At 42.5% G+C, this 26,137-nt stretch overlaps 6 protein-coding genes across 6 annotated transcripts; 4 read left to right on the top strand and 2 right to left on the bottom strand.

The window, feature by feature from the left end:
* Positions 1–1,259: 1,259 nt before the first annotated feature.
* Positions 1,260–9,190, top strand: RpII140 (RNA polymerase II subunit RpII140). Its single transcript, XM_065483169.1, has 14 exons — positions 1,260–1,417; positions 1,770–1,996; positions 2,061–2,265; positions 2,317–2,444; positions 2,499–2,657; positions 2,956–3,317; positions 4,195–4,314; positions 4,372–4,488; positions 4,595–5,215; positions 5,352–5,574; positions 5,628–5,966; positions 7,034–7,483; positions 8,476–8,946; positions 8,999–9,190. Exons 1-14 carry the CDS (start codon positions 1,390–1,392, stop codon positions 9,086–9,088), a joined length of 3,540 nt encoding a protein of 1,179 aa, XP_065339241.1. The 5' UTR covers positions 1,260–1,389; the 3' UTR covers positions 9,089–9,190.
* A 73-nt stretch (positions 9,191–9,263) lies between these two features.
* Positions 9,264–16,996, bottom strand: LOC135939037 (uncharacterized). The gene is made up of 9 exons (XM_065483170.1): positions 16,752–16,996; positions 12,679–12,813; positions 12,409–12,566; positions 11,977–12,149; positions 11,613–11,805; positions 10,931–11,302; positions 10,583–10,879; positions 10,011–10,286; positions 9,264–9,692 (listed from the first exon to the last, which is right to left on the bottom strand). The coding sequence occupies exons 1-9, from the start codon at positions 16,768–16,770 to the stop codon at positions 9,369–9,371; spliced, it is 1,947 nt and encodes a 648-aa protein (XP_065339242.1). The 5' UTR covers positions 16,771–16,996; the 3' UTR covers positions 9,264–9,368.
* LOC135940512 (uncharacterized) lies at positions 13,454–15,688 on the top strand. The gene is made up of 7 exons (XM_065485433.1): positions 13,454–13,680; positions 13,734–13,805; positions 14,080–14,272; positions 14,324–14,650; positions 14,699–14,986; positions 15,239–15,457; positions 15,515–15,688. The coding sequence occupies exons 1-7, from the start codon at positions 13,460–13,462 to the stop codon at positions 15,626–15,628; spliced, it is 1,434 nt and encodes a 477-aa protein (XP_065341505.1). The 5' UTR covers positions 13,454–13,459; the 3' UTR covers positions 15,629–15,688.
* A 965-nt stretch (positions 16,997–17,961) lies between the features above and the next one.
* On the top strand, positions 17,962–23,088 carry Su(z)12 (Polycomb protein Su(z)12). Its single transcript, XM_065484088.1, has 10 exons — positions 17,962–18,208; positions 18,275–18,321; positions 18,374–18,706; positions 18,936–19,119; positions 19,400–19,602; positions 19,704–19,863; positions 19,929–20,134; positions 20,738–20,991; positions 21,053–21,238; positions 21,665–23,088. Exons 1-10 carry the CDS (start codon positions 18,112–18,114, stop codon positions 21,975–21,977), a joined length of 1,983 nt encoding a protein of 660 aa, XP_065340160.1. The 5' UTR covers positions 17,962–18,111; the 3' UTR covers positions 21,978–23,088.
* Positions 22,675–23,447, bottom strand: LOC135939619 (zinc finger protein ZIC 2-B-like). Its single transcript, XM_065484089.1, has 3 exons — positions 23,315–23,447; positions 23,162–23,251; positions 22,675–22,948 (listed from the first exon to the last, which is right to left on the bottom strand). Exons 1-3 carry the CDS (start codon positions 23,327–23,329, stop codon positions 22,766–22,768), a joined length of 288 nt encoding a protein of 95 aa, XP_065340161.1. The 5' UTR covers positions 23,330–23,447; the 3' UTR covers positions 22,675–22,765.
* A 693-nt stretch (positions 23,448–24,140) lies between these two features.
* Positions 24,141–26,092, top strand: LOC135939939 (uncharacterized). Its single transcript, XM_065484558.1, has 3 exons — positions 24,141–24,314; positions 24,380–24,491; positions 25,111–26,092. The coding sequence occupies exons 1-3, from the start codon at positions 24,267–24,269 to the stop codon at positions 25,545–25,547; spliced, it is 597 nt and encodes a 198-aa protein (XP_065340630.1). The 5' UTR covers positions 24,141–24,266; the 3' UTR covers positions 25,548–26,092.
* The last annotated feature ends 45 nt before the right edge of the window (positions 26,093–26,137 follow it).

The raw sequence follows: 26,137 nt of genomic DNA on the forward strand, positions 1-26,137 counted from the left end.
AGGATAATCTCATTTTTTTACGAAATACCTAAAATTAATTTATTTTTTTTAAAAAAAAAATGCAAAGTCCAATATTTTTTCATCACGTTGTTGGTTGAAATTTCCGTGATTTGGGATTTTGACGGTCGCGTTGCACTTGCAGATTAGAAAATAATCTAGTCGTTTTAAGTTTAAGGTCGCACGCGTTGCAGCCTATTAGAACAAATATTTCTGTGCGTTTTCTAGCTAGAATTCTATCGCTTATAATCTGGACATTTTCTTATCTCTACTGCTCTTCAAATTCAATAAGCATTTAAACAAGTTTTATTGTGAGATTTTGATCTGTGCGTAAATAATTATCGCCTGCGATGCAAAAAAAAGAATTGCCGTGTAATTAATTATCAATATGTAAAATCAAGCAACCCTCTCTGATAAGCCCTGTTTTTACTCGGTAAACAGTAGTTTTTTATCAACACTTTTATAAAATACAATTTACTATAAGTGTATAAGATAGCTAAACCGAAGCTTAACCTTATTTACTAAGTTTTTCCGCATTGCTTCATTTCGATGTTGTAATTCTTGAGAGAGAATGTTGTTTTGTAGATCATTTTTTATATTTTGGGAAATAATTAAGTTTTGTAACGCAAATAACTGTCTTTTAATACGTAATAATCAACAGAAACTCAATCACTGCTGATCGCTGCCAACCTGCGATGTTTATGTGCATTGCAGGTTGCATATTTTTGTCACACTGGCAGGCGCTATAGAATGTCGAAATTTAATGTAATTCGCTGAGCTAAAAACATTTAATAATAATTTAAAATGGACTTATTCTCTTTGGAAATGTCGAATTTATTCTCATTGTATTGATAAAGGCTACCTCTGCAGTCCATTCGATACCAAAATACGCCAAAATAAATTAATTTAGTTGATCATGATCTTCCTAAATTCAACGAATCCAATGTTTCCCAGCAAAGAACTGGGTCCATTTTAATTTATCTCCATAATGTCACCCTCGATTGAGGTTCTCAACACAAAATCATATTGAGGAAACCTGAGTGTGCTGCGAAAATCGACCTGAAAACAGCAAAATATGCACCAGAACAGCCCAAACCAGGAATTACACGCGAGGCCGGCCGCTTTACACGCCTCTTTCGCGCCAAAAGCGTACCAAACACGCCGCCAGCGCCACCACCATCTTAGGCCGCGCCTCCTCCTCGCAACCGCCGGCTTGTGTGCATGTGTGTTGATGGTTGATGCTACACAACAGTCAAAGAGTTTGTATCGCTGCTCATTGTAAAGCGTACGTGGTATTTAGAGACTATAAGCAGCGTCCACGAGTGTCCAGACCCGTTTTTAGCCCTTCGCAGGGCCCTTGACCGTCGGCGAAGCAGATAAACAGCTTCCAACATGGACAGGTCGTACGATTTGGAGGAAGGTGAGTGCCCTAAACCGGGAATGATAGAATCCCTAGAATCAAACATGGTGTATGGGAAATTCATTGCCGAATCGGGACACTTTTTCACTTTCTATCGTTCAATTGGAATGAAATTGGTGAGGAATTCTGTCTTGTACATTGTTTTAACTGTAATTGATGGTCAGGATCTGTAATTGGACCAAAATACTTATGAAGTCAGTGGCCATGATCTGCAATTACAATTGGTCCAGATAGGAACATACATAATAATCTTTGTTTTTACCGTTTTTACGCATTTTAATTTGCATTAAATTTGAATAATCTCATTACGAGAGTGGTCAGCAAGTGTGATTCAACCATGAATCTCTTGCAGAGCCGATGGACGCGGATGAAGAGCAAGAGGAGATCACGTCCGAGTTGTGGCAGGAAGCGTGCTGGATCGTGATCAACGCGTACTTCGACGAAAAGGGCCTGGTGCGGCAGCAGCTCGACTCTTTTGATGAGTTCATCCAGATGTCCGTGCAGCGCATCGTCGAGGACTCCCCGCAGATCGAGCTGCAGGCCGAGGCTCAGCACACCTCTGGAGAGATCGACACACCAGTGCGTTTGATTTTCTTCAAAAATGTATTTATTTTTTAAATGAAATTCTTAATTCATTTTTTAGCCAAAGTACCTGCTGCGTTTTGAGCAGATTTACCTTTCAAAACCGACACATTGGGAAAAAGACGGTGCACCGTCACCGATGATGCCGAACGAGGCACGTTTGCGAAACCTGACCTACTCCGCGCCGCTTTATGTTGACATTACGAAAACAGTAGTCAAGGAGGATGAAGAGCCCATCGAGACTCAGCACCAGAAGACGTTCATCGGTTAGATTTACACCATTAAGTTCGAACAAAATACTTAATAAATTTTGACAGGAAAAATTCCGATCATGCTGCGTTCAACGTACTGCCTGCTCAACGGCCTTACGGACCGAGATTTGACTGAGCTGAACGAGTGCCCACTCGATCCTGGCGGCTACTTCATCATCAACGGCTCTGAAAAGGTTTTAAATGTCTAGGGATTGAACGATTTGAACTAAATATTGGTGTGTTTTTAGGTGTTGATTGCGCAGGAGAAGATGGCGACGAACACGGTGTATGTGTTCGCGATGAAGGATGGTAAATTCGCGTATAAGGCTGAAATCAGGTCGTGTCAGGAGCACAGTTCCCGCCCCACGTCCACGCTCTGGGTCAATATGATGGCCCGAAGCGGACAGGTACGACAATTTTTAAATAATATGATAGGGATAAATTGTTTTGTTGTTGTTGCAATGCCAATTTTTTATCTATAGGAAAGACTGGAGTATAGTTTTTGCCAGCTAAACATTTTTGCCCTTCTAACTTTTGTTAATAAAGACAAAATTGAGAAATTGGCTTATCACGGGTAAAGCATTACTTTCAAACAATAATTTTAAAATCCGTTAATCATGCCAAACTGTCAGCCTTAATGTAACCATAAGAATTCAATTTATTTTTTCGTAATTTTAATCACCAATTTAATTTTTCTGTCTTCAGAGTATCAAGAAAAGTGCAATCGGCCAGCGAATCATCGCAATCCTGCCGTACATCAAGCAAGAAATCCCGATCATGATCGTTTTCCGCGCTCTTGGTTTTGTGGCTGATCGCGATATTCTCGAGCACATCATTTACGACTTTGACGACCCTGAGATGATGGAGATGGTGAAGCCGTCGCTGGACGAGGCCTTCGTCATCCAGGAGCAGAACGTGGCTCTCAACTTCATCGGCGCCAGAGGTGCGAGGCCTGGCGTCACGCGCGAGAAGCGTATCAAGTACGCCAGGGAAATTCTGCAGAAGGAAATGCTGCCGCACGTCGGTGTCTCGGACTTCTGCGAGACCAAGAAGGCTTATTTCCTTGGGTCAGTACCAAACCAATTTATATTTGCATGATTTTTTGTGCAGTTAAAATCGCGATAGGTTTATTTTAAGTGATTAAATGTCATAATTATGTTTTAGTTAATATTTTGTACTGTTTTAACGAAAAATTGATTCAGCCAATCGCTGTAGAAACGTAAATAGTAAATTTTTAATTTTAAAAATTGCATGATTTAGTCTGAAATCGTATCTGAAGTTCTTTAAAATCCTAAGTAACCGGCGGCGCTTTTCTGTGACAGCTTCAAGCTCTATAACGCTTACATTCTGTAAAAAAATACATTTTCTGAACCGCACAGGATGTATAATGGAAAGTCGGAGTCAGAAAATGAAATCCCTGTACTTTTTATGTCTAGTTTGTATCATGAAGAGCCAGATTTTTGGCTAAATCCAGGTAAATTCAAGATTGTGGGAAATCCATACCTAATATTCTCATCTTTTTTACGCTTAAATTGGTCGAAATTTGAACTGATTGGGGTAGGAACCTCTAAACACTTTCAGGACCACGTGTTTGGTATTTGCGTGTTTGGTCATGCGCCATTTTAAAATAATATTACGTTAAAGAATTTGATAACATTTTGCAAATATTTCCCCAATTAAGTCAAATTCTCAGTCACCGAGGCTGTGGAAATGCAATCCAATCTTAAAATAGTTTGCTACCGTCAATTTAATTAAAATTTGTGCAAACCAGTTAGGGATTTATTGTTCGTATTAAAATAAATTCAAAATGGCGGGAAATTCGTACTGTTCACTCTCATTTTTTCTCGTTTACAGCTAATTTTTAATATTAATTTCGTAAGCATCGCTATGAATGAGAAATAAATCTGCATTTTTTATTAAATAAATAATGTCATTGTTTAACAGGTACATGGTGCATCGGCTGCTATTGGCTGCGCTGAGTCGGCGCGAATTGGACGACCGTGATCACTACGGAAACAAAAGACTCGATTTGGCCGGCCCTCTGCTTGCCTTCCTCTTCAGAGGGTAAATTTAAAATTAATATGTAACACTGTTTTGATTCTATTCGTGTTTTGTTAACAGGTTGTTTAAAAATCTGCTGAAAGAGGTAAGGATGTACGCACAAAAGTTCATCGACCGAGGCAAGGATTTCAACCTTGAGCTTGCCATCAAGACCAAAATCATCACAGATGGACTCAGGTCAGTTTAAATAATTTTTAAAACGTGGATTAAGCGAAATCTTGGTAAATCGTGTGAATAGAAAAGATTTAATTAAATCACCGATTAATTTTTAACTTTCTCATAGATACTCTTTGGCGACGGGTAACTGGGGTGACCAGAAAAAAGCCCATCAGGCGCGTGCGGGTGTGTCCCAGGTGTTGAACCGTTTGACGTTCGCGTCGACCCTTTCGCATCTGCGTCGCGTCAACTCGCCTATTGGCCGTGACGGTAAACTGGCCAAGCCGCGCCAGCTGCACAATACGCTTTGGGGCATGATCTGCCCGGCCGAGACGCCCGAGGGCGCCGCTGTCGGCCTCGTGAAGAACCTGGCCCTGATGGCGTACATCTCGGTCGGCTCGCAGCCGTCGCCCATCCTTGAGTTCTTGGAGGAGTGGAGCATGGAGAACCTGGAGGAAATAGCCCCGTCAGCCATTTTGGACGCGACAAAAATCTTCGTCAACGGCTGCTGGGTCGGTATTCATCGTGACCCCGAGCAGCTTATGGCCACCCTGAGGAAACTTAGGCGTCAGATGGACATCATTGTGTCTGAGGTGTCCATGATCCGTGACATAAGGGACAGGGAAATTCGGATCTACACCGACGCGGGACGAATCTGCCGACCGCTGTTGATCGTCGAGAATGGAAATTTGCTGCTCAAGAAGAGGCACATCGAGATGCTTAAAGACAGGGACTACAATAATTACGGGTGAGCCTTTTTAGTTCATTTTTCTGGCTTTTGTTGAGCTTTGTGGACCAATTGCTGTAAAATATATTGCAATTATTCTTTCATGGTCAATTCTTAAGTCTCTGAAACATCTAAAATAGGAAATTTGCTTTTTCAGATGGCAGTATTTGGTGTCGAGCGGTGTGGTCGAGTACATTGACACGCTGGAAGAGGAGACGGTGATGATCGCCATGTCACCTGACGATCTGAACTCTGAGAAGGAAAATGCCTACTGTAGCACATACACGCATTGTGAAATCCACCCAGCCATGATTCTCGGCGTCTGCGCCTCCATTATTCCCTTCCCTGATCACAACCAGAGTCCCCGTAACACTTACCAGGTACAATATAAAAAATTAACACAATTTTGCAAATTAATATTTTCTTTGGACAGAGCGCTATGGGTAAGCAAGCGATGGGTGTGTACATCACAAACTTCCACGTTCGGATGGACACCCTGGCGCACGTGCTGTACTACCCGCAGAAGCCGCTGGTGACAACCCGTTCTATGGAGTACCTGCGTTTCCGAGAGCTGCCGGCCGGCATCAACTCAATCGTCGCCATCGCCTGCTACACCGGCTATAACCAGGAGGATTCTGTCATCATGAACGCCTCTGCTGTCGAACGCGGGTTCTTCAGGTCGATTTTCTACCGCTCGTACAAGGACCAGGAGTCGAAACGCATCGGCGACCAAGAGGAGCAGTTTGAGAAGCCCAACCGGGCCACCTGCCAGGTCAGTGTTTCCATGGAATTTAAATTGTGATCTGGGATAAAACTGGGAAATTAAGATCCTTTATAGTTTTTCTTTTAATTCTCAGTTATTAAATTACAAAAATGGGAATTTAAGATCTAAATCAATACTATAAAGTTGAGCCAAGCTTAAAAGTTGTTGGTTTGATACGTAACTCTTGTCCATTAATCAGCCAATCAGTTGAAGAAGAGCATGAATGTGTCAATATTTCGAAAATTTCTTAAATTACCAGAATCTAATGTGCTTTAAAGCAACGAGCTTGAAACAACAAATAGCGGTATTGCTAACAACAGATAGAATTCGTTATATTTCACTCTACAAAATGCTATTAATTTTCCCGCCATTTTTACTACGGCCTTTGAAGCCATTAATTTTGTCCCGGTCTGATTAAATTAGGCCTGAAACCACAGGGAGACCAATTTTTAGGTCAGTCAAGTCACTAGAAAACCTCAGTTGCTGGGAAAAATCAACATATTTAATTAATTTGTCTCTTGTCAAAGATTTTTTGCCGTATTTACACTATTTTAAAGGGGGCATGTCGTTAAAAAAATGCAATTCAATGTGATCCGCAATAAAATCTGAAAATCAGAGTGCCGTTGGAATTTTTGGAATCGGCCTACGCGTCAGAGAGCGGCCATGTTGTGACGTCATCAGTGTCATGGCCGCTTCTCATTCTGGTGTCCTTTACCGTTGTTTGGTTTTAATGGCCTGATCAACTAAGGAAAATCCAACAAGCAGCCTAACAATTACTGCATTCAGATTTTTTCCATCCTGATGATCTTAACAATGGACTGGCCGCTCTCTTTGTCCAGCGCCAAAAATTCCAATGCCACTTGGATGTTCAGATTTTTATGGATGACGTTAAGGTTTTCAAGGTTTAATAAAACTATCGCTTTCAAGTACTTTGTGTCGGCTTTCAATTTAAGTATCTTTAGATACAGGGTAACTGTTGGGAAAATAAATCCTGAAAAGAATTACGATTTTCCGCTAAATTCGAAGCAGTCATTTTGTCGGTGTATTTTAAAGTAAATTTCTTCCTGAATTTCCAGGGCATGCGTAATGCCATCTACGACAAGTTGGATGAAGACGGCATCATCGCTCCTGGCGTCCGTGTGTCGGGCGACGACGTGATTATCGGCAAGACGATCACGCTACCCGAGAACGACGACGAACTCGAAGGCACGACGCGACGCTACACAAAGCGAGACGCCAGCACCTTCCTGCGAAACAGTGAGACTGGCATCGTGGACCAAGTCATGATCACGCTCAACTCTGAAGGCTACAAGTTCAGCAAGATCAGGGTGCGCTCGGTGCGCATTCCGCAGATCGGCGACAAATTCGCCTCGCGCCACGGACAGAAGGGTACCTGCGGAATCCAGTACCGGCAGGAGGACATGCTGTTCACCTGCGAGGGCCTCACGCCCGACATCATCATCAACCCGCACGCCATCCCCTCGAGAATGACCATTGGGCATTTAATCGAGTGCCTCCAGGGCAAGGTTAGTGATTTTGTTTTTAAAATAGTGGGAAGAGGTCAGCGAACTCTATTTTGAGACGACGTACGCTCTGATTCGCTGACGTCAAAAGCCAATCAGAGCGGTTGCTTCTGATACCTGTGTTTCCTGAAATTTCCATCAAATTATGCGGTAGTTTAGTCCTTGATTCTCGATAAACACCGAATTTGCTTGAATTCTTGCCTTCTGACGTAAGAATTAGTTAACAGTGTGGCCGCTGATTCAGTTCATGTAGAGAAAATCGTTTTTTAACATTTTGTTTCTCACGAAAATACGTGAGAATTCTTGAAATATTCCAAATATTTAGCAAAACCAGTCACAAGCAGTCAGCCGTGTTCTCATTGGCTGCCTTTGACTCCTCCCCCTTCAGTTATAATTTCTCATGGTTGATCGGTCATTGACCTAAAGAGAGTACATTGACCCTCAAGAATCTACCAGTTTTGGATCATAGAATGCATTTTTTGTCAAGAGGCCCAAAATTGACGAATTTTGCAGGTTTTTGAGAGTAAAATCACGACAATTCTTTAAAGTGGCGCGAAACAAAATCCCCACTCCTCTGTCAGCAAGTTGTTGAGAGAGGGGGGGGGACCTCTGCAGCGGCCAATCAGCAGCTGCATTCACCACGCGTTCTTTGCGATTTTTTTTCTCAAATTTAGTTCTATGAGGACAGTGACCTTTATAGCTGCGTTTTTGTTGATTATTCTTCAAGCAGCTGATGATCAAATATCGAATCTGTCTGTGTAGTAGTTATTAGAGGAGAAATTACATCAATATAGAGATTGGTGGAGGGGCAATTACAACAGTCGTAATATAGGAATTCTTGACGAATTCTGCGTGAATTTCTATCCCGTTTTACATAAAATTTTCCTGCCAGCAATTCTGGAGAACCTTTTTTTTCAAAAGTTAATCAGAGATCAATTCCACAATTCCCGCCAAAAACCAATTTTCCCGCCTAAATGTCGTCATTCTTTGCTCAGGTTTCGGCGAACAGAGGCGAAATCGGTGACGCGACGCCATTTAACGACGCCGTGAACGTGCAGAAGATCTCGTCACTGCTGAACGAGTACGGCTACCACCTGCGTGGCAACGAGGTCATGTACAACGGACACACGGGCCGCAAGATGCAGGCGCAGATCTTCCTTGGGCCGACCTACTACCAGCGTCTCAAGCACATGGTTGACGACAAGATTCACTCCCGAGCCAGAGGTCCCGTGCAGATCCTGGTGCGACAGCCCATGGAGGGCAGAGCTCGCGACGGTGGTCTCCGTTTCGGTGAGATGGAGCGCGATTGTCAAATCTCTCACGGCGCCGCCCAGTTCCTTCGCGAGCGTCTCTTCGAGGTCTCCGATCCCTACCGCATCCACGTTTGCAACCTGTGCGGCATCATCGCCATCGCCAACCTCCGAAACAACACTTTTGAGTGCAAGAGTTGCAAGAATAAGACTCAGGTAATTAATCTTGACAACCTGATTTTGAATTTTTCTGATCATTTTTCCACAGATCTCGCAGGTCCGACTGCCGTACGCCGCCAAGCTGCTCTTCCAGGAGCTCATGTCAATGAACATTGCACCTAGACTCATGGTCGAATGAATTTTTTGTTGTATGTTATTGTATTTTAGCTTATTGTGTATGTCAAATCTGATTTTTCATACTAAAAATAAAGGGACTGAGATTTTACTGAGGACCAGCAAATTATTTTGTATTTTTTCCGGCCTTGACGGATTTTGTACCTTTAGAAAGTCATCAAATAAAATTAAACAGCGTCTCTAGTGTGTATCAAAAGATAAATCTTTATTTCTTTCAACAGTCTCTGTTTTGACTAGTCGTCCGCGGAAGACACCCTGAGCTTCTGAATTTTTATTTTTGTCCTTCACAAGCAGAAGCAGATGGGCTTGAGGAGGTAGTTGCTGACGCACCAGCTGGCGTTGCCGTAGAGGTTCATGCGGGCGACGGGGCCGTGCACTTCGTAACGGTTGTCGGCCACCTTGCTGACAGTGGCCTGGAAGTGGGCGTCGCCCGGCATTGTCCGAACCACGAGCTGCAGGTGGTGCTGGCCCATCTCGCGCGCCGACATCACAGAACCCACGCTCAGCGCCGCGCACTCCGGCGCAGACATCAGCGCCGTGTTCAGCCGGGCCACTACCGCCTCTGCCGCCTTGTGGGGCACGCTCCGCGTTTCCACAGGGCGACTCGTCTGATTTAAGGGAGAAATATAATTGATGGTTTAGTGGAATTTGAAACACCACATTAGCCCCCGTTGAAAGACTGGAAGTCTGTGTGATTTAAAAACGATTATGGGGCTTCGAAGGGGAGTTTTGAGAGGCTCTCTTCGACTTTACAAGGTGCTAAAGTGGCTATTCCAGTGCCAGGAGGGGGGCCTAGTGTGAAGTGTTGACTTTTCTTTTCTTATAATTCGGCTTCCTGACCCCTTATTTATTAAAATTTAAGAGAAAAGTTTCCATTAGAGCCCTAATTTTAATGCTAACGACTTTTCTGGGAGCAATTCTCTCACCTGGCAAGTGCAGAAGGATTCAGGTATGCTGGCGGACTCGCAGGTCCTGTTCTCAGGGATGGATCTGAAAAGGCTGATTCCCCGTGTCGTGGTTCTCGGGTGTTTCAGCCCTTTGTCAGGGTGGATTAGATCCGTCAGGGTGGCGTGCAGGTCGAAGGGCGTCGTTAGCCGGGAAGCGGCGTTTTGCCTAAGGTTTCTAACTGCTTCAGGGTATAGCTTCTCGAACCAGGGTGGCAGCACCATGTACGCCGCTGGCAGGCAACTTTCTAGCCAACCCTGAAAATTCAAATACAATGTTTTTATTTTGCTATCAATTTAATTTTAATTCGAAACACACAAGAAAAATATTTTTTATTGCAAAATAGTCGTTTTTATTGTTCAACTAGCTGGTTTTTATTTAAAAAAAAGGCAAAAATTTGAATGCGAGTTGGGAAATGCATATTTGCTTAAGGAAATATGAGAATTGTTTTAATAGCTAAAAGATTTTTATTTAAAAATTATTAAAAAATTGATTTATATTGAAAATTTCTTATTTTAACTTAAATTTAGGGGTAGATTTTGGGTTATCTGACCTGGTAAGTGTCCCTGATGGGCCCCCAGCGCATGCCGTGGTCGCTGATGAAGAGGAGGGCGGTGCGGTTGAAGTCGATTGCGTTGACAGCGGCGGCGAAGGCGGCGTCGCCGATGTGCGGCATGGTGAGCACGTCGTGCGACACCGAGTTGGACCAGAAAAGGCCAAACCAGTTGGACTCGGCGAACCGCTGCCGCACCTTGGACAGGTAGCCCAGCAGGTTGTGCACCGTCAGCCTCGAGCCGCTGCACAGTTTCACGTTCCACTTTTTCAGGTGGCCAATTTGTTCCTCCGCGTTCTGGAAAAAAAAATTAGGACTTTTTGACCTCGAAAAAGAAATTTTAATGACCTGGAGGAAAGGTCGAGCGTAGTAATCGGTGGGCTGTTGGAGGAATCCGGCCTTGGCATAGTTGAAGGTGGTCATCCAGGTGCTGTCCTCGGCGTAGACGGTGCGGAAGCCGGCATTGGCGAAGCGGCGCCACACGAAGGGACACGCGTCGATGGCCCGCTCCGGACCCGGCCACGGACACAATTCTTTCAGCTCCGACTCGGCCAGGCCCGTCAGCAGCGGCATCAGGTTCGGAAAGGTGTTGTCCGCCACCTTGTTGTAGCCCAGCAGCGGCACGCCGCCCGCCGCCTCCAACGCCGCCACGCTCAACGGCAGCTCCCGCAGCATGTTCAGACGGGACACCGAGTCGATTCCCAAAATCACCACGCTTACCTGATAAAAAGACAAATTTAAATATTTTTTATTTTACATTTATTTGGTTTTAATTTAATTTATAAAATCATATTAATTTTTGTAATCGTGACGTGTCATTTATATCTAATATTTATAATTTCACTGGTTTTCTTCTAAAAAAAAAGATGATAAAGCCTGCATGCAAACTAGTCTTTACAAGAATATTTTAACGATATAAATAATTTTGATTTGGCCAGTTCATAAAAATTTACTTCTTGTTCAATTTGCGAACACAATAATAATTTTAAAGTAACAGTCTTTATGAAATTGTAAAAACATTTCATCTCACCTGATTTGGGCTTTGGTCTGCATCTGTGCAGCGTCCCTCGACGTTCGGCTTGAGGGGCACGAAGGCGTGGAAGTCCTTGTAAGCGAGCTGCGGGCCGCCGCGCGTCGAATTCTTGTAGCACTCGACCCGCACGAACTCGTGCCGCTGCTCCACTCTGTCCCGGTTTTTGAACGGAATGCACATCTTGCTAAATCTGAAATTAATTTTAATTTATACAAGAAAAAATAACAAACTCGTTGAGTTTAGAAATTGATTAAAAGTCTGTTTGTTTTTAAAAGATTAACAACTATAAATATTTTTTTTTTGCAATTCAGGCCTAATCAAAACAAGGAAACAAAGAAGTTTTTAGTTGATTGTTACTAACACGGATTTGTTGTCGACGCCAGCGGCGTCAGGCGCGGCCCTGGTGAAGGGCCGGTAGCAGCAGCTCAGGTTCTTGGCCAGCGAACTCAGGTAGAGCGAGTCCAGGTCGCTCTGCACCAACGCTGGACCGCGCGTCTTCAGTTTTCCCTGCAGAGGCCACCAATCCTTGTCGCACTAAACAAAATAAAAAAGGATTTTTTTCAATTTCTTATTTATTCAATAATACATTTTTCTATTACTTTTAAGCAGAAAATATTATTGAACAAAATGTTATTTTGAAAATCTCTCTATTTTGTTTATTTCTTGACAGTCCACATTTATTTATAAACATATTAAAATTGAATTTAAAAATCGCCGAAATGCTAAATTATAATTAAAATCGTTCCATTTTCCGGGAAATTTTAAATTAAATTATGATATTTTGGTGTTATACCTCTGGGGTCGGCTGAACGTCCTTGGTGAATTTGGCAATCATGGAATTGTTGGCTGGCATGTCTGGAATTTTACAGCCGATCGTGTCAATGAGAAAGGGTCCCTGGGCTGCGTTCTCCGTCTCTGACGACGTTACAGCAACATTTTGAAATTCAGTCTCTGCAAAAAAAAGGTTTATTTTATGAGTTATTTGTGATCTTCCAATATTTTAACAAGTTTTTTTTAAATTTAAACCAATTAATCAATGAATTAAATAAAAAATTTCACTCACCATTTGTAAAGTCGATGAAGGTTGGGTCCGGGTAGAGTTTGGCGGCGCCGAGGTCAGCGTTCTGCAGCACGTAGACGACGGCAGCGGCGCCGAAAAAGAGCAGCATGAAGACCAACTTGCGCCACCCGGCCATCCCTGCGAGTGTCAAAGAAAACCATCCGCATTTCAGCCGGCGTGACAAAACTTTTATCTCTCTCGAGTGAGAGAAAGGGAGAGAGGAGGAAGAGTGCGAAAATGAAAATAAATAAATATGTATATATTTCGCGCCTGATCGAGATAGACGCGAGTGAATTGAGTTGTTTGTTTGTGCGGACGAGACAGGAAAGGCGAAAGAAAACACGCAATGCGCGCACATTTCGCCAAGCTTATGAAGCCGAGGACAATCAAAATTTCTGTCAAGTTGGCGAAATTTTTAGCAATTTCACGGACAACTTTGTTGACTGCACTAATAAAACATACGCAACGCACACTTCCTATTCTGTTATATTCAATCCTGCATTTAAATTTATAAAAAAAAAATTAAAGGGCAAATTGTACAAACTCTCACCAGTTTAAACAATTTTTTATAATATATTTAACTATCTCATTACTTATGATTTTTTTAAAATTAAAAATCAAGGCTCAGGTTCCAGAGATTTCTTTTCTCTTTATTAGTTGTATGTATATACATATTTTATAGTAAACAAAACAGCTTTCTGTTTCGGCTGTGCATGCATTTTTCGTTATCGCTGAAGGGTTCAAAGGCGTCGGAACGAAATGGGAATAAGAAGCGTGATTGCGGATGGATAAGTGCGATATGTTGCGTGGGCAACGGAAGACGCGGCTGCTGCTGCTGCTCGGCCTACTCATCGCGCTCTCTTTTCTGCGCTACGCCCTCCTCAGGGCCGTCCACCAAGCACGAGCCCAAAAGTCAACTCCCGACAGCAAAGGATGCCGCATTTTGAGCAGAAAATTCGGAGAAAAAGCTACAAACCGGACTCGAATTATTTGCAACCAAGAGCAGTCAGTTAAAGCGTTGTTTAAATTTAATATTGTCTTTGAATGTATTTTTTTAGGAAATTTGCAAATGGGCAAAAGTGCTGTTATACAAATATTTTTGGAGTTTTTGGAGACGATGACAGCTTCAGGTATTTTAAAAATAATTTAATTTCTATTTAAAATTACGAATGATTAATTTTTTCTTGATAACTTGTATGATTACCATTGCAGATTGCGCTGATTTATATTTTTTACCGAATTTCTGCGTTAACAATTTTGACACGGAGAAAGAAAAAATATTAATTTTCTTCGTATAATTTTTAAATTAGCTTAACAAGAAATTTAATTTTTCTTTTATTTATTTAATTGAAAAACGCTAAAAGGAGTAGGTTTCTTCAGCTTTAAGGAAATTTAAATTGTTAGATTGGGCGATGCTTGCCGGCCGATGGAGGAGCTGCTGGTGCCTGAGAGCGGCATGCAGTTGAGGGGAAACGACGTGCCCGAGTTTATTCGCGTTTCATGCGGATCAGACGAGAACGTGCACTTCAGACCCTTCGTCCCCTTCAAAGATCAAGTGGAGGAAAGGTGCAACAAACTGCCAAAAAGACCGCATCAGGTGCAAAAAAATCATGAAAAAAATGGAATATTATTTAATTTAAATTTGAAGGTGAGCGTTTTATTATTTATAATTGACTCGAATTCGCGTTGGGGCGCCGAGCAAGAGTTTCCCTCGACGATGGACACTTTGAGGCGGATGTCGGCCGTGACTTTGAAAGGCCAGAGCGTGGTCGGCGACGACGCTTTCGCGAATTTGGTGCCGCTGCTGATGGGCCAGGCGGTGGACGAGCTGGACGACGTTTGCGGCTGGCCCAGCCCCCGCCCCAAAAGACCGAAATTCGACCAGTGCCCGCACCTCTGGCGGAGCTTCGCCGAGCAAGGCTTCCGAACTCTGTTTGCTGACCTTCCCACCCAAGCAGCTATTTTTAATTCCCAGGTCGGCAAAATAAAAAATTAAACAAAAAAATATATTTGAATCGTTAAGGAGGGTGGTTTCGCGTCTCCGCCGACCGATTACTACCCCCGTCCCTTCTTCCTGGCCGCCGAGGGGACGTCAGGATGTGTGGGGCGTCGGACGGAGGCATCCGTGCTGCTCAGGTACGTGCAGACCTTCGTCAGGAGGTTCGCCTCCAGCAGATACCTGGCTGTGGTTCGAGTGGCCCGATCAGCCCCTGACCAAGCCTTGTCTGAGGCCCTCAAGACCCTGCGTAGACGAAAGCAACTAGAAAACACCGTCCTTGTCGTCCTCACCGCCGGAGAAATTCCTCCAAAGGTTTTTTAAACGAAAATTTTAATAAAAAATAATATTTGTTTTAGTTAATTTTTGTAATTACTTTCGAAATATTTTTTATTAAATTTTTTGATATTAAATTATCTTCAAACACCATTTAGAAGGTCTTAAAAAGAAAATATATTAAATTCAGTTCCATGTTGCATTTTAAAACTATCCTCAAAATGGAAATTATTCTTGTATACGATCTAAATGGTTTCCGTTTATTTTAAATATTTAATTCATGGATTTCAGGGTGCAGTTGAGGAATTTCTGCCGTTGGTTTCAATTTCATTTCCAGCCTGGTTTGAGTCTAAATTTCCTGCGGCGATGACCAACCTGAGAAAAAATTCTGAAGACCGGCTGACGACGCCCTTCGACTTGCACCAGACCCTGAAGGACCTGGCCGAACCTTCCCGCACCCTGAATGCCGCCCACCTAAGCCAGAGACAAGCTGAACTTTCCAATTTATCAGTTAATACGAGACCTTTGAATTTATTTATTTCATTAATAATAATTTTTTTAAATCAGCCAAGGGGCGTGAGTCTGTTTTTGGAGATTTCGGACTGGAGGAACTGCTCGGTGGCACACGTCCCTCGCAGGTGGTGCCCCTGCCTCAACCCTAAGCCTGGATTGATTGACTGAATTATCAAAGCTGCTGATAAAGGAAACGGAAATAAAAATATGTCTATATCGCACTTTTGATATGATTTCGCAAAATTATCTCGACGGTAAAAAAATGACTGGTCGAATCTCGAATCCAACCTGATTAATCTGTTTCAAATTTTAAACAAAATGTTAAGAACGATACACAGTTTTGTATTTTTTAAAAAGATAAAAATTGTTGAAAGAGTAAAATTAATAATTTAATAACCCAAAAATATTTAATAGCGGTTGGAAAATCATTTAATAAAAAATTACTATTTTTGAATTTTCGGCGGAGCTATATAACAGCCGCTTCCCTTTAAAGGGCGGAAAGCAAACACTTGACCTTTAATAGGGGGGTGACAAAGGCAAATTGACCCAAGGCGTGTTAAAGCAGACGACACACTCGACAAAATCCAAAGCCTCCTTTATTCCCATCAAATTTAAAAATAAAAATAAATGTGTTTCTCCGTGATATTGGAGTCAATTTCAAATTACTTGTTCATTTTCAACGTACACTTAAAATAAATAAATAAATGTGCTCCACGTTAGTCATTGTATTGAAAAAATTATCCAATGAAAAAGAAAGTCCGAAATTTCAAGTTATATAATAAATAATTTGCATTTTTGTCTTCATGACAGAGTCGGTGAAAAACTGACTTAGTTTCAAACACATTTTAAATAGCCGCTATGCTATGTTTTAACTAAATTAATTAGTCAAAATCGAGAAAGCAACACGCAAGAAAATAAAAATTAAAACCGTGCATGTCATTTGATTTGAATATCATTAATAATTCACTGTTATCACTGTAAGTTTCAAATTGTTTTAAACCTATCCAATTTAAAAATAACCATTAAGAAAACATCAGACCAAATTTAAAGAAAATATATTTTAGAAATTTCGCCAGAATAAAATGAAAATTGAGATGAGCCGCAGGCGAGAGGAGCAGCAGATTGGCGTGGATCCGGGCCTGCGGTGCGTGCGAGATGCTGGGCCGATCAATACCCGCGCCGATTCCGCGACACCGCAGCCGCCCCGAACACGAGAAGCCCAATTAGAAACCAAAAAAACACGCACCCTGGGCGAAGGGTAGTCGACCCTTCGGCGAGCCCTGGCACTCACCTGGCTTGCGGGCCTCCATCTCAGGGCATGCCCTCCTCGCTACTCGCGACCAAACTCATGTCTCCTTCCGGCTCGTGGGCTCGCCGACAGCCCTGCTCACGCGCACGCTGTTTATGCAACCTGCTGCGCACACAACCCTCTGCTCTGCTCTCGCTCTCTTCTCGTTGAGCCGGAGTCAAACACACACTTGACACTCTCGTGTCGACCGCCCCGGCCCTCCACCGCCGCCGGTGATACCCTGTATCAGCTCCGGTTTTATATTTATATAAACCCCCCTCCCCAATTTATATTTTTTCTTCTACGGTAATTTATTAAATCATTTGCTGTTAATTACAATATGATAAAACATTAAATAAAATTTAACTGCCACAAACAAGCCAGAAATAAACAAGAAGGCTTGCTTTTGATTTGGAAAAATGTTTAGAAAAATATTTAGGTCACTAATAACATATTTTTCTTTCGCTTTAATTAGTTTGACTAAAGACTAAATTAAAAGTTTCTTTCGTAATCAAATGCTCCCTAATATTCAGCAATAGAACATTTTTATGCATTGACAACAAAGAATTTCCCTGGATTTTCCGGAGTTTTTCATAATCAATTCTCTTTAAACCTGTAAAAGTGTGCAAACACCGGGCTAAAATGGCTCAAATTTTTATAGCAATCCTTTTTTCTGCAAAATTCGGGATACATTAATAGTTAATTGTTCCTTTAATGGATCCGAACTATCATACACATAGCAAAATATGCACATTTTCAAAATGGCGGACATAAGTTAATTGAATTTGTAGCTTTAAATCGCACGTAACTCTCCAATTTGGACGTAAAACAGACAAAAACCTTTCTTCTTCAACCAACCAGTTATATTCCCTGCAAAATTATTTCGTAGCATGATGTATTGATTGGTAAAATACTTCAAAATCCCAACAGCAAATCAAATTTTAGTGAATCTGAAATTTTCTGACCAAAATTCGCGCGCAAAGCTCTACCATTTTTGCGCATTCTGTTAACAATTTCTCAGTAAAACTGCAATTTCATTTCATTAGAGGAATTCATATATCTGTTCAATTAATTTATCTCTAAATAATTGCGATATCTCTCTTCTAAACATCGAATTCTATCGAAATCCTCCAAGAATTAATTTGTCGAATTATTCCGAAGATTTGCAAGAATGATTCGCGCCGTTAGTGACGTCACGCTGCGTCTGCTGGCTTTTTTTGCTGGCTGGTTTGGGTGCGTAGCCGTCGCTTCCCGCCGGCGCTGGCGTCGCTGAATTACAGACGGGGCGACCATCCATCCAGCCAGCCGTCTCGTCTTGTCGCCGTCTTGTTTTGAGTTTAGTTTCGCATCAAGTCGAGCCACCATGCCTCCGAAGAAGCGGGACAAGGACAGCGATAGCGCGGCCAAGAGCGTGCAGATGGACCAGATGAACCACGAGCTTTTCCTGCAGGCTTTCGAGAGTGAGTGCGAGTCGCCTTTTTTCTTTCCCTCTTAACACTCGCGTCTGTTTTCACACGAATTCGCAGAGCCCACGCAGATCTACCGGTTCCTGAAGACGCGCAGCCAGCTGTCGGTGAGTGCGTGCGGGGTGTCCAACCGTCCGAATTTAAAATTCGCTTTCACAGCCCATCTTCCTGCCGCGGACGCTGTCGTACATGCGGTCGCGCATGTCCCGGACGCACAAGGCGCGCAAGGAGTTCAAGGTGAACGGCATCCTGGCGCAGGTCGTGGCCAGGAAGAAGAAGGAGGCCGCCCCGATGGCCGATTTCATGACCATCACCTTCCTCGGGGTGTACGACAAGAAACTCGAGCCCGCCCGCTGCTTCCGCACGCCCGACCAGCAGGACGAGAACAACGCCGCCTCCGCCCCGGCCGCCCCCGAGCTAATCAAACTCGAAACCATCCTGCACAAGGTCTGCCACAAGAAGAGGAAGGATGTCACCTCGCCCGGACTCCAGGTCTTTTGTTTTTTTATGTGTTTGGTGATCGAATTACGGTAATTTTGTAATTGATTTTTGAGATACCAATCTCAAGTTAGTTACGAAGGAGGGTATAAATTTGTTTAATTACAAATGGTGTCCATTAATTACAGTTTGTAGCAATGCTTCCCTTACTGTAATTAAACTCTTTTGTCAATGCTTGATTGATTTTTTTATTAAACACTTTGCATTTTGATCAATTTGGCAGGTGGTGTTGGGCGAGAGTCAGGTGCCTTTAAACCCTAGCGAGGAGCACCCGCCCCCGCAGGCCCCAACTGTCTCCATCCCCACAGAGTCGTTTACCAGAGCCAGTAGCAACATGGTAAAGTCGTTCAACCTGATGCTTAAGGCCCTCGACATGCCCCAGCCAAACAATGACACAGAAAACGCAGGTATGACAGCGGCCGAACGATAAATATTGATTTTAAAGGATCCTGCAACTAAAATAATAATGTTTTCTATAGAGTCTTTATGGTGATATGAATGAAAAATAAGAAATTTGCAACCGCAACAATTCATAATTTAAAATGGCGGCTATGGGGACTGGGGAGGTCCTTTAAAGGCCCTGTACAATCCTCCATCTTTGATTTTTCGTGTCTGCGAATTCCTTGAAATACTTAAAGGACTCATGCCGAATTGGACAATTGTTAATCTGAATGTTGTATTGTGCAGAGCCAGCTGCAAAGAGGCGGCGACGCGAAGATGCAAACGTGTACACAGCCGAGTTGCTGTTGTTCGACAAGAACAACCACTGCAATCTGGTGGCCGGCGACTACGAGCTGTCCCTGAAGAAGCTCGAGGCGCCTGTCCGGATTCCAAAGGGCAGGGTCAACACCTGGGACAAGGCCATGGAGGTTCCTGTCGAGCTAAACAAGGTACAACAATTAACTTATTTGAAATAATGGTCTTAAATCCAAAATGGCGTTGTTAAGCGCAATCTCAAAGGAACTTACCTATTCATCTTTAATTATTTCAGGGCTCTGGTCAGTTGGAGCTCTTCCGTACGGGGCCAGTGATCAAATTCCGTTTAAATTGGGCGAGTGAGCCAAGCAGTGGCATGGTCGAGCGGCCCCGCATGCTCGAGGCTTCGCCCTCAGAGAGCACCACCGACAAGGAGAACAGCACGCCCTCCGCAGGTATAATATTAGTAATTTAGATCCTATTTTTGTAATATTAATTGACTTATTTTTCTGTGGAGCAGATGGACAAAACAACGTGGTAGCGAAGAAAAAGGAGGCGCAGAAGATGCACATCGTGTACCAGTTCCTGTACAATAACAACAGCCGCCAGCAGACAGAGGCGTGCGACGATCTCCACTGTCCGTGGTGCTCGCTGCACTGCGGCAACCTTTACGCGCTTCTCAAGCACCTTAAATTGAATCATCCCCGTTTCTGCTTCACATATGTGGTCAGTAATTGCCATTATTCCATTCTTTGTGTTTCCTTACAGGTTAACGACCCCCCTGATATGAACGATTGACGCCATTTTGATTCAACAATGGAATGAATCATAGTAAATCTTTAACTAAATTTTGAAGAAACATTTTTCTGAGATTCTAACCAACAAAAATGGTTTTATTAAATTAAAATGGTGGCAATCTTACATGTCAGGGGGTCTTTAAAGGATCCATTCAATAACAAAATTTGTTCCTGCCGCGGATATTTGGCCGATCGCATGAGTCAGTTGATAGGAGTAAAGTTCGCTCCATATGGTAAACCTCTCCTAGAGCTAACTTAAATGCGCGCGATGCAGAGGATTATTAAAGCGTGCGGGGTGATGATCGGCCAAATTTTTGCGGCACAAACGTCAAATTTACAATATTTTTGTTACATATATCTAGTTTATTACAGTTATTAATATAATAATATAAAATTAAACAAATCAAGTTAAAATTTGACGAAATGCTTGAGTCTTTTTTATGTGTCCATGTCTTCAAAAATAGTCATAAATAATTTTAGGTGTTTGCTCCTGTAATTAAATTTTCTATATCTGTATTTTTGTTTTCTGCAGCCGTTGCCGGATGTGGCCCGGATTGACATTTGCATCAATGAGTGCTTTGACGGGTCGTACGCTGGCAACGCGATCGACATGATCGCGCAGCCGCCAGGTCTGGCGTTCAGCCGCGATGGGCCGGTGCGCCGCACGTGCATCACAAACGTGCTGGTCTGCAGGCCCAAGCGTCCCACGCCCAGTATGGCCGAATTCCTTGAGCCTGATGACCCAGACTTTGAAAATCAACGTTCTTACACAACAGGACACAACAGGTCATTATTCCGCGTTAATTTTGTAATTATATTTTTTAAAAAAAATCCTTTTTATGAACAGACTTTACCATCACACAACGACCTGCCTGCCTATCTTCCCCAAGGAGATGGACGAAGACTCTGAAGGCGAAAATGACCCTCCTTGGCTGCAGAAAAAGACCATGATGATGATTGACGAATTTACCGACGTCAATGAAGGCGAAAAAGAGCTTATGAAGATGTGGAATCTGCACGTCATGAAGCATGGGTGAGTCATGTAGCCATTTCATTTAAAAAAAAAAATCGTAGATTGATAGTGAATTTCCCCTCAAAATCATTTAACACACAACAAATACAGATTAGGTTCTAAGAATCATGTACAGTTAAATCAAATTTCTGAGAAAACTGGTGATTGGTCAGCGTCCATACAAATTTTTTGCGTAAATAGTAAATTGGAGAAAAATTTGCTCAGTAGGAAAAAACTGGAAATTTTATCAGTTTTCCGAATATTGGCAGTTTTGACGCTACTATCAACTGGGGAATTTTAATGAGGACAAACACACACCCCTTTTGTAAATCTGCAATTCCAGTATGAAACATTTAGCGCTGAAAAAACAATTTCTGATTTTGTTTAGCAGCGAGATTATCCTTAATTTCATTTAACATTTTCCCCTTTTTGCTCCCAAATTTTCAGTTATGTTGGCGACTGTCAGATCCCCCTGGCGGTGGAGATGTTCATCGAGGCGAAAGGCGAGGAGGTGCTGGCGAAGAACCTGTACCGCAACTTCGTGGTGCACATGTCTTCACTGTTCGACTTCGGTCTGATCAGCGCCGTCGGCGTCTACACGAGTCTGCAGAAGCTGCACGAGCTGGCCAACCGACAGGAGTGCAAGATGGAGCTGGCGTCGTGCTGGAAGGCGCAGCGGGACCACTGGCACGCCTGCCAAAAGCCACCGGTGCTGTCGCCCAATCCACCAACCACCACGGCCGCGCCAGAGAAGAACTGAATTTTTTTTTAAGAATTCTCCTTTTTGCTGCTGCCGCTGCTATTTTTGTATACATACCATTTACCGCGTAGTCTTTTCCACAGGGAAGTACATATAATTATTATTACCTGATCATTCACCACACGTTGTGTATGTAGCTTAACTCAAATTATTTGTGATACGTATTATAAATAAATAATTTCTCTGCGAAAATGCACCAACTGCATTGTAAATAAATATCTTACACACACACCCCCTTCTCGGACTGGAGTTTGGAAATTACTATTAGCACCCCTAATGGCAGAATTAGCAGCTTAAAATTCAATACGTCGTAAGGAGAGATCCTGTTATCGAGCAATCACTGACTCCGGTCCGAGACGGGTTTAGTGTGTGCGGGGTTTCTCGATTTTGTTTGAGGGTTTTTGGCCATTCATTGTGAAATTTCTCGTGCATTTCTGTCGCTGTTCAAATCAAAAAGCGTCATATTTTTATACAAAAACCATAAATTCAACCACTGGGTCCCCCTTTTCAGACTGGAAGTCAAATTTTTTGTACCAAAATGGCCAGAATGAAATCACATTGCAGCTCTGTGTTTTGGTGCCTTCTGAATATATTAACCGTCTCACCAAATGTAAATAAATCGATCAGACCTCCAGTCTGAGAGCGGGGGTTGAGCGTGTGTTCTTTTGAAATATATTATCGAAATGAAAAACTGAGGTTAGGAAAAGAAAAACCATTTTATTGTCAATTCGAATCAAACAGATGGGTGTAAATGTTAAAATGAGATCAGAGTAGATTTTTGGGTCGCCTTAGTGGTGTCCGACGGGGTAGTGGGCGTGCCATTCGAACGCCCCCTTTTCTCCCGTGTGCGCGCCGTATTCGACTTCGTCGCCGTGGCCGCCGTTGGGTGAGCCGCCTCCACTGCCACCGCCGCCGCCCCCGCTGCCTCCCTCGTGGTGGTATGCCGCCCTCGCGTAACGACCACTGCCCTCCTGTATTAAAAAACAAATAATGTTGAAATTATTGATTCCGATGTGAGCTTCGGAAGTGGGTTTGTTGTGGAATTTAGGCAAAAATTTGTGCGATTTGTAAATTTTTGAATAAACTCGACTTTAAGATTACGAAGAAATAATTTTTGTATTTTATTTAAAAAAAAACAACTTTCTTTTTAGGCTTGAATTAAAATTTACCAAATTTACACTCACGTGTTGTTGCTGGGCGTCGTCGAATTCTCCCTCGGCGAGTCCCTGAGCGGCAATCGCCACCACGGCCAGTGCTGCGAACGCCACGAGAATCTGCAAAATGATATAAAATACGATCCAATCTGCCGAAGGACGAAATATATGGATGCAACGAACCTTTTTGGACTGCATTTTGAGCTTGATTGATGCCAGGCGTGGAGGCGGCAGCGGCTTTTATACCAAAGCAGCAACACTTTCGCCGCCCGCATAGAATTTCCGCACCAACGCAGACACGACGCCTCGTTTTTTCGCTCATTGCTTTCTTTCTTTCTTTCTTTTGAGCAAAAACACGCGAAATTATCAGCGCGAGGCGCACACAGCGCCGCCGCCGCCGCTGCCTTTGTCACAGGCTATAATATGCGCCGATTGAGCATAGAGATTATAGGCGAACGACAAAAAACAAACAGGAGAAATTTGATCCAGATTCAACGATTTTTATTTAAAAACTGACAAATAGTCAACATTAAAGTATAATAGGATCACATTTCCACCAGAATTTTTAATGAAATATACTAGAAAATTCGTAAGAAAATTAAACCAACAATTTCTGAATGAGAATTTTTTAAAATGTAGATTGTAATGTAGCATAATTGGACTGTTTTTTTATATTTTTCCGAAAACAGCTAAAATATAATAAAATTCATTAATATTTAAAAAAATAAAAAATATTAACGATCTCTAGATAAAAATCATATCACTTTTCAATTTTGTAAAAGAGGGTTAAAATTTTATATTCCTTAAAACATTTCGGGAAGTTTTGCTCCTTACTCATAAATTAAAATTAAACATTTTCAACAGCTAAGGAGTTATATTTTGTCTTTATAACAACACGTCTGAGAAAACAAGAAATTCAGTATAACACTCAATTTCCGCATATTTTTCTTCATTTGCAGGGGCGAAACACGGAATGAAATCAGCGTAAATCTTTTTCAGCCCCGCGATGATGAGCGCTGCAACCACACCCTGCATCGCGTGACCAACAAGTGCTCTGTGGCAGGGTGTGGTTGCAAAACACAAAACTGCATTTTCCCTTTGCACACAGTTCTGTTTTTCCAAGCGGACGAAAAGGATGGCGCCGCGGATTTGCAGCACGGCCACTGCGTCCTCCACGCCCGATGTGAGTTTATTATAGTGTTTGTTTGGAAAAACAATAATTTATTTTATTGTTGATGGAATAATAAGGTGACGACGGCGGCGGAAGATGAGACGGCAAAGTGGCTGGAAATGCCTGCCGTCGCCGGATTCAAGATTTGGCAGCTCATCACTGGCACCACCGCCGCAATCGCCGCCATTGGTGAGTTTTAATTATGTTTTTTGGCTTTAATTAATTTGATTATTTCTCGGTAAACGCCAAAATTATTGATCTAAAAAATTAATCAAGCTTTTGATAGTAAAACAAATGTTAAAAAATGTCATAACCACTCTTTTTTAATTGTATTCTAATTTTAGAGAAAAGCTGTAAAATTTATAGTTAAACAAACAATATTCTTGCGCCGTAACCGCCGTTATTAAAAATATTTAATTATTTTTATTTGAACCAGCGGGGACCAGATTCGTGCGACGTGCAGATATGGCATCCGGTGGAGTATGGCGCGAAAAAACGGTCACGTGAAAATGCGCGAAAATAATCAATTTTTGGTCAATATTGTGACGTATAATTTTCATTACTTGTACGAATTGTGTCTTTTGGATCGTAAAAACAAACTCTTGACATTCGTACGGCAATCCAAAGAGAGCTTTTTGTTTCCCACATTCAGACGCCATCTTGGATCTGCGCAGTGCGAACCAATTTTATCGCACATCTGGCCCCCGCTGATAAATCAAATATTCTTGCCGCTATTAAAAAATAACGTGAAACCTCGTTTCTAATTTTCAGTTTTTTATTTGCACCATTATAAATTTCATTTTTGCAGTTTTCGTATTGTGCTGCTGCGTGCGTTTCCGCATTCCGCGGACCAAGGAGGAGATCGAGGCGGACTACGTGCGGAAGAAGATCGCCCGCAAGTTCCGTCGGCATTTGCGTCTGATCCAGAACTCGGACATGGACGAGATGGACCTGAAGCGGGCGCTGGACCGCGTGCGCGCCGAGTTCAAGTCGGACTCGGAGAGCGTGGCGCACTCGGAAACGGCCCTGTCCATCGGGTCGGCGGGCTCGGCTGCCCGCTCCGCCACCTACCGCAAGGCCAGTGACCTGCTGGCCGGCATGACCGTCGACGACCTGCCCACGCAGCGCACCCTCTCGCACCGGCTGGCGGACCTCGTCGACGCGGCCCTCGTCACCCTCCGGATGCGCAAACGCTCCGGCATGCCGAGAGACGACACCAATCTCACAGAAACCGTCATCGCATGAACTGTATACTGTTTTTTATGCAATTGACAAATCCGGAGGAGTTGCTTTGGACACTTTTATTATTATAGTGTTTTGTTAAAATGTTATTCATTACATTTTTGTTTCAGTGTGTTTGAAAAAAGATGGCGTAAAAAGGCTGCGCTTTTTTTATTTTTTATTGTTATTTATTTTTTATTTTTCAAAAATTTAAATAGGCTTGAATTTGTAGCAAAAGAATCACGGAATTTCAAGAAGAGTTTAAAGCACAACTAATAAATTGACCAGCTATCAACTATTTGGATAATTTTCACTGTTAGGTTTCTACGTTGCGCGGATGGCATTTTTTTTAAATCTTAAAAATTATTTATTTTAAAAAACTTTTAATGACATAAAACTTCTCCCTGTAAAAATTTCATTCCCTTAATAAGAATTTCAGTATTTTGGTAAGAGATGGAATGATTTTTCCGGTTTTAATTCTGATTTCATCAACAATGATACCCTTAATGGGAAAAAATCTTGAATTCAAAAGAAAAGACGAGACTACACCCAGTTTTATTAACAAAATGTAATACCATTTTTTCAAATATCAAGAATTATTCATATTGATCGAA

This window comes from Cloeon dipterum, chromosome 3 (genome assembly GCF_949628265.1).
Source record: "Cloeon dipterum chromosome 3, ieCloDipt1.1, whole genome shotgun sequence".
NCBI lineage: Eukaryota > Metazoa > Arthropoda > Insecta > Ephemeroptera > Baetidae > Cloeon > Cloeon dipterum.

Excerpts from the sequence above, each read along its gene's own strand:
- LOC135939037 (XM_065483170.1), bottom strand. Across the intron at positions 10,880-10,930 it reads ACGCTCGACCTTTCCTCCAG|AACGCGGAGGAACAAATTGG; the intron begins GTCATTAAAATT and ends TTTTTTTTCCAG. Across the intron at positions 9,693-10,010 it reads AATCCTTCTGCACTTGCCAG|ACGAGTCGCCCTGTGGAAAC; the intron begins GTGAGAGAATTG and ends CCCTTAAATCAG.
- RpII140 (XM_065483169.1), top strand. The coding sequence starts at position 1,390 with ATGGACAGGTCGTACGATTTGGAGGAAG. Across the intron at positions 2,658-2,955 it reads TGATGGCCCGAAGCGGACAG|AGTATCAAGAAAAGTGCAAT; the intron begins GTACGACAATTT and ends TTCTGTCTTCAG. Across the intron at positions 5,967-7,033 it reads CCAACCGGGCCACCTGCCAG|GGCATGCGTAATGCCATCTA; the intron begins GTCAGTGTTTCC and ends CTGAATTTCCAG.
- LOC135939619 (XM_065484089.1), bottom strand. Across the intron at positions 22,949-23,161 it reads ACGACGCCCAGCAACAACAC|GAGGGCAGTGGTCGTTACGC; the intron begins GTGAGTGTAAAT and ends TTTTTAATACAG.
- LOC135940512 (XM_065485433.1), top strand. The coding sequence starts at position 13,460 with ATGGATAAGTGCGATATGTTGCGTGGGCAACGGAAGACGCGGCTGCTG. Across the intron at positions 14,273-14,323 it reads TGCCAAAAAGACCGCATCAG|GTGAGCGTTTTATTATTTAT; the intron begins GTGCAAAAAAAT and ends TTAAATTTGAAG. Across the intron at positions 14,651-14,698 it reads CAGCTATTTTTAATTCCCAG|GAGGGTGGTTTCGCGTCTCC; the intron begins GTCGGCAAAATA and ends TGAATCGTTAAG.
- LOC135939939 (XM_065484558.1), top strand. The coding sequence starts at position 24,267 with ATGGCGCCGCGGATTTGCAGCACGGCCACTGCGTCCTCCACGCCCGAT. Across the intron at positions 24,315-24,379 it reads CTGCGTCCTCCACGCCCGAT|GTGACGACGGCGGCGGAAGA; the intron begins GTGAGTTTATTA and ends TGGAATAATAAG. Across the intron at positions 24,492-25,110 it reads CGCCGCAATCGCCGCCATTG|TTTTCGTATTGTGCTGCTGC; the intron begins GTGAGTTTTAAT and ends TCATTTTTGCAG.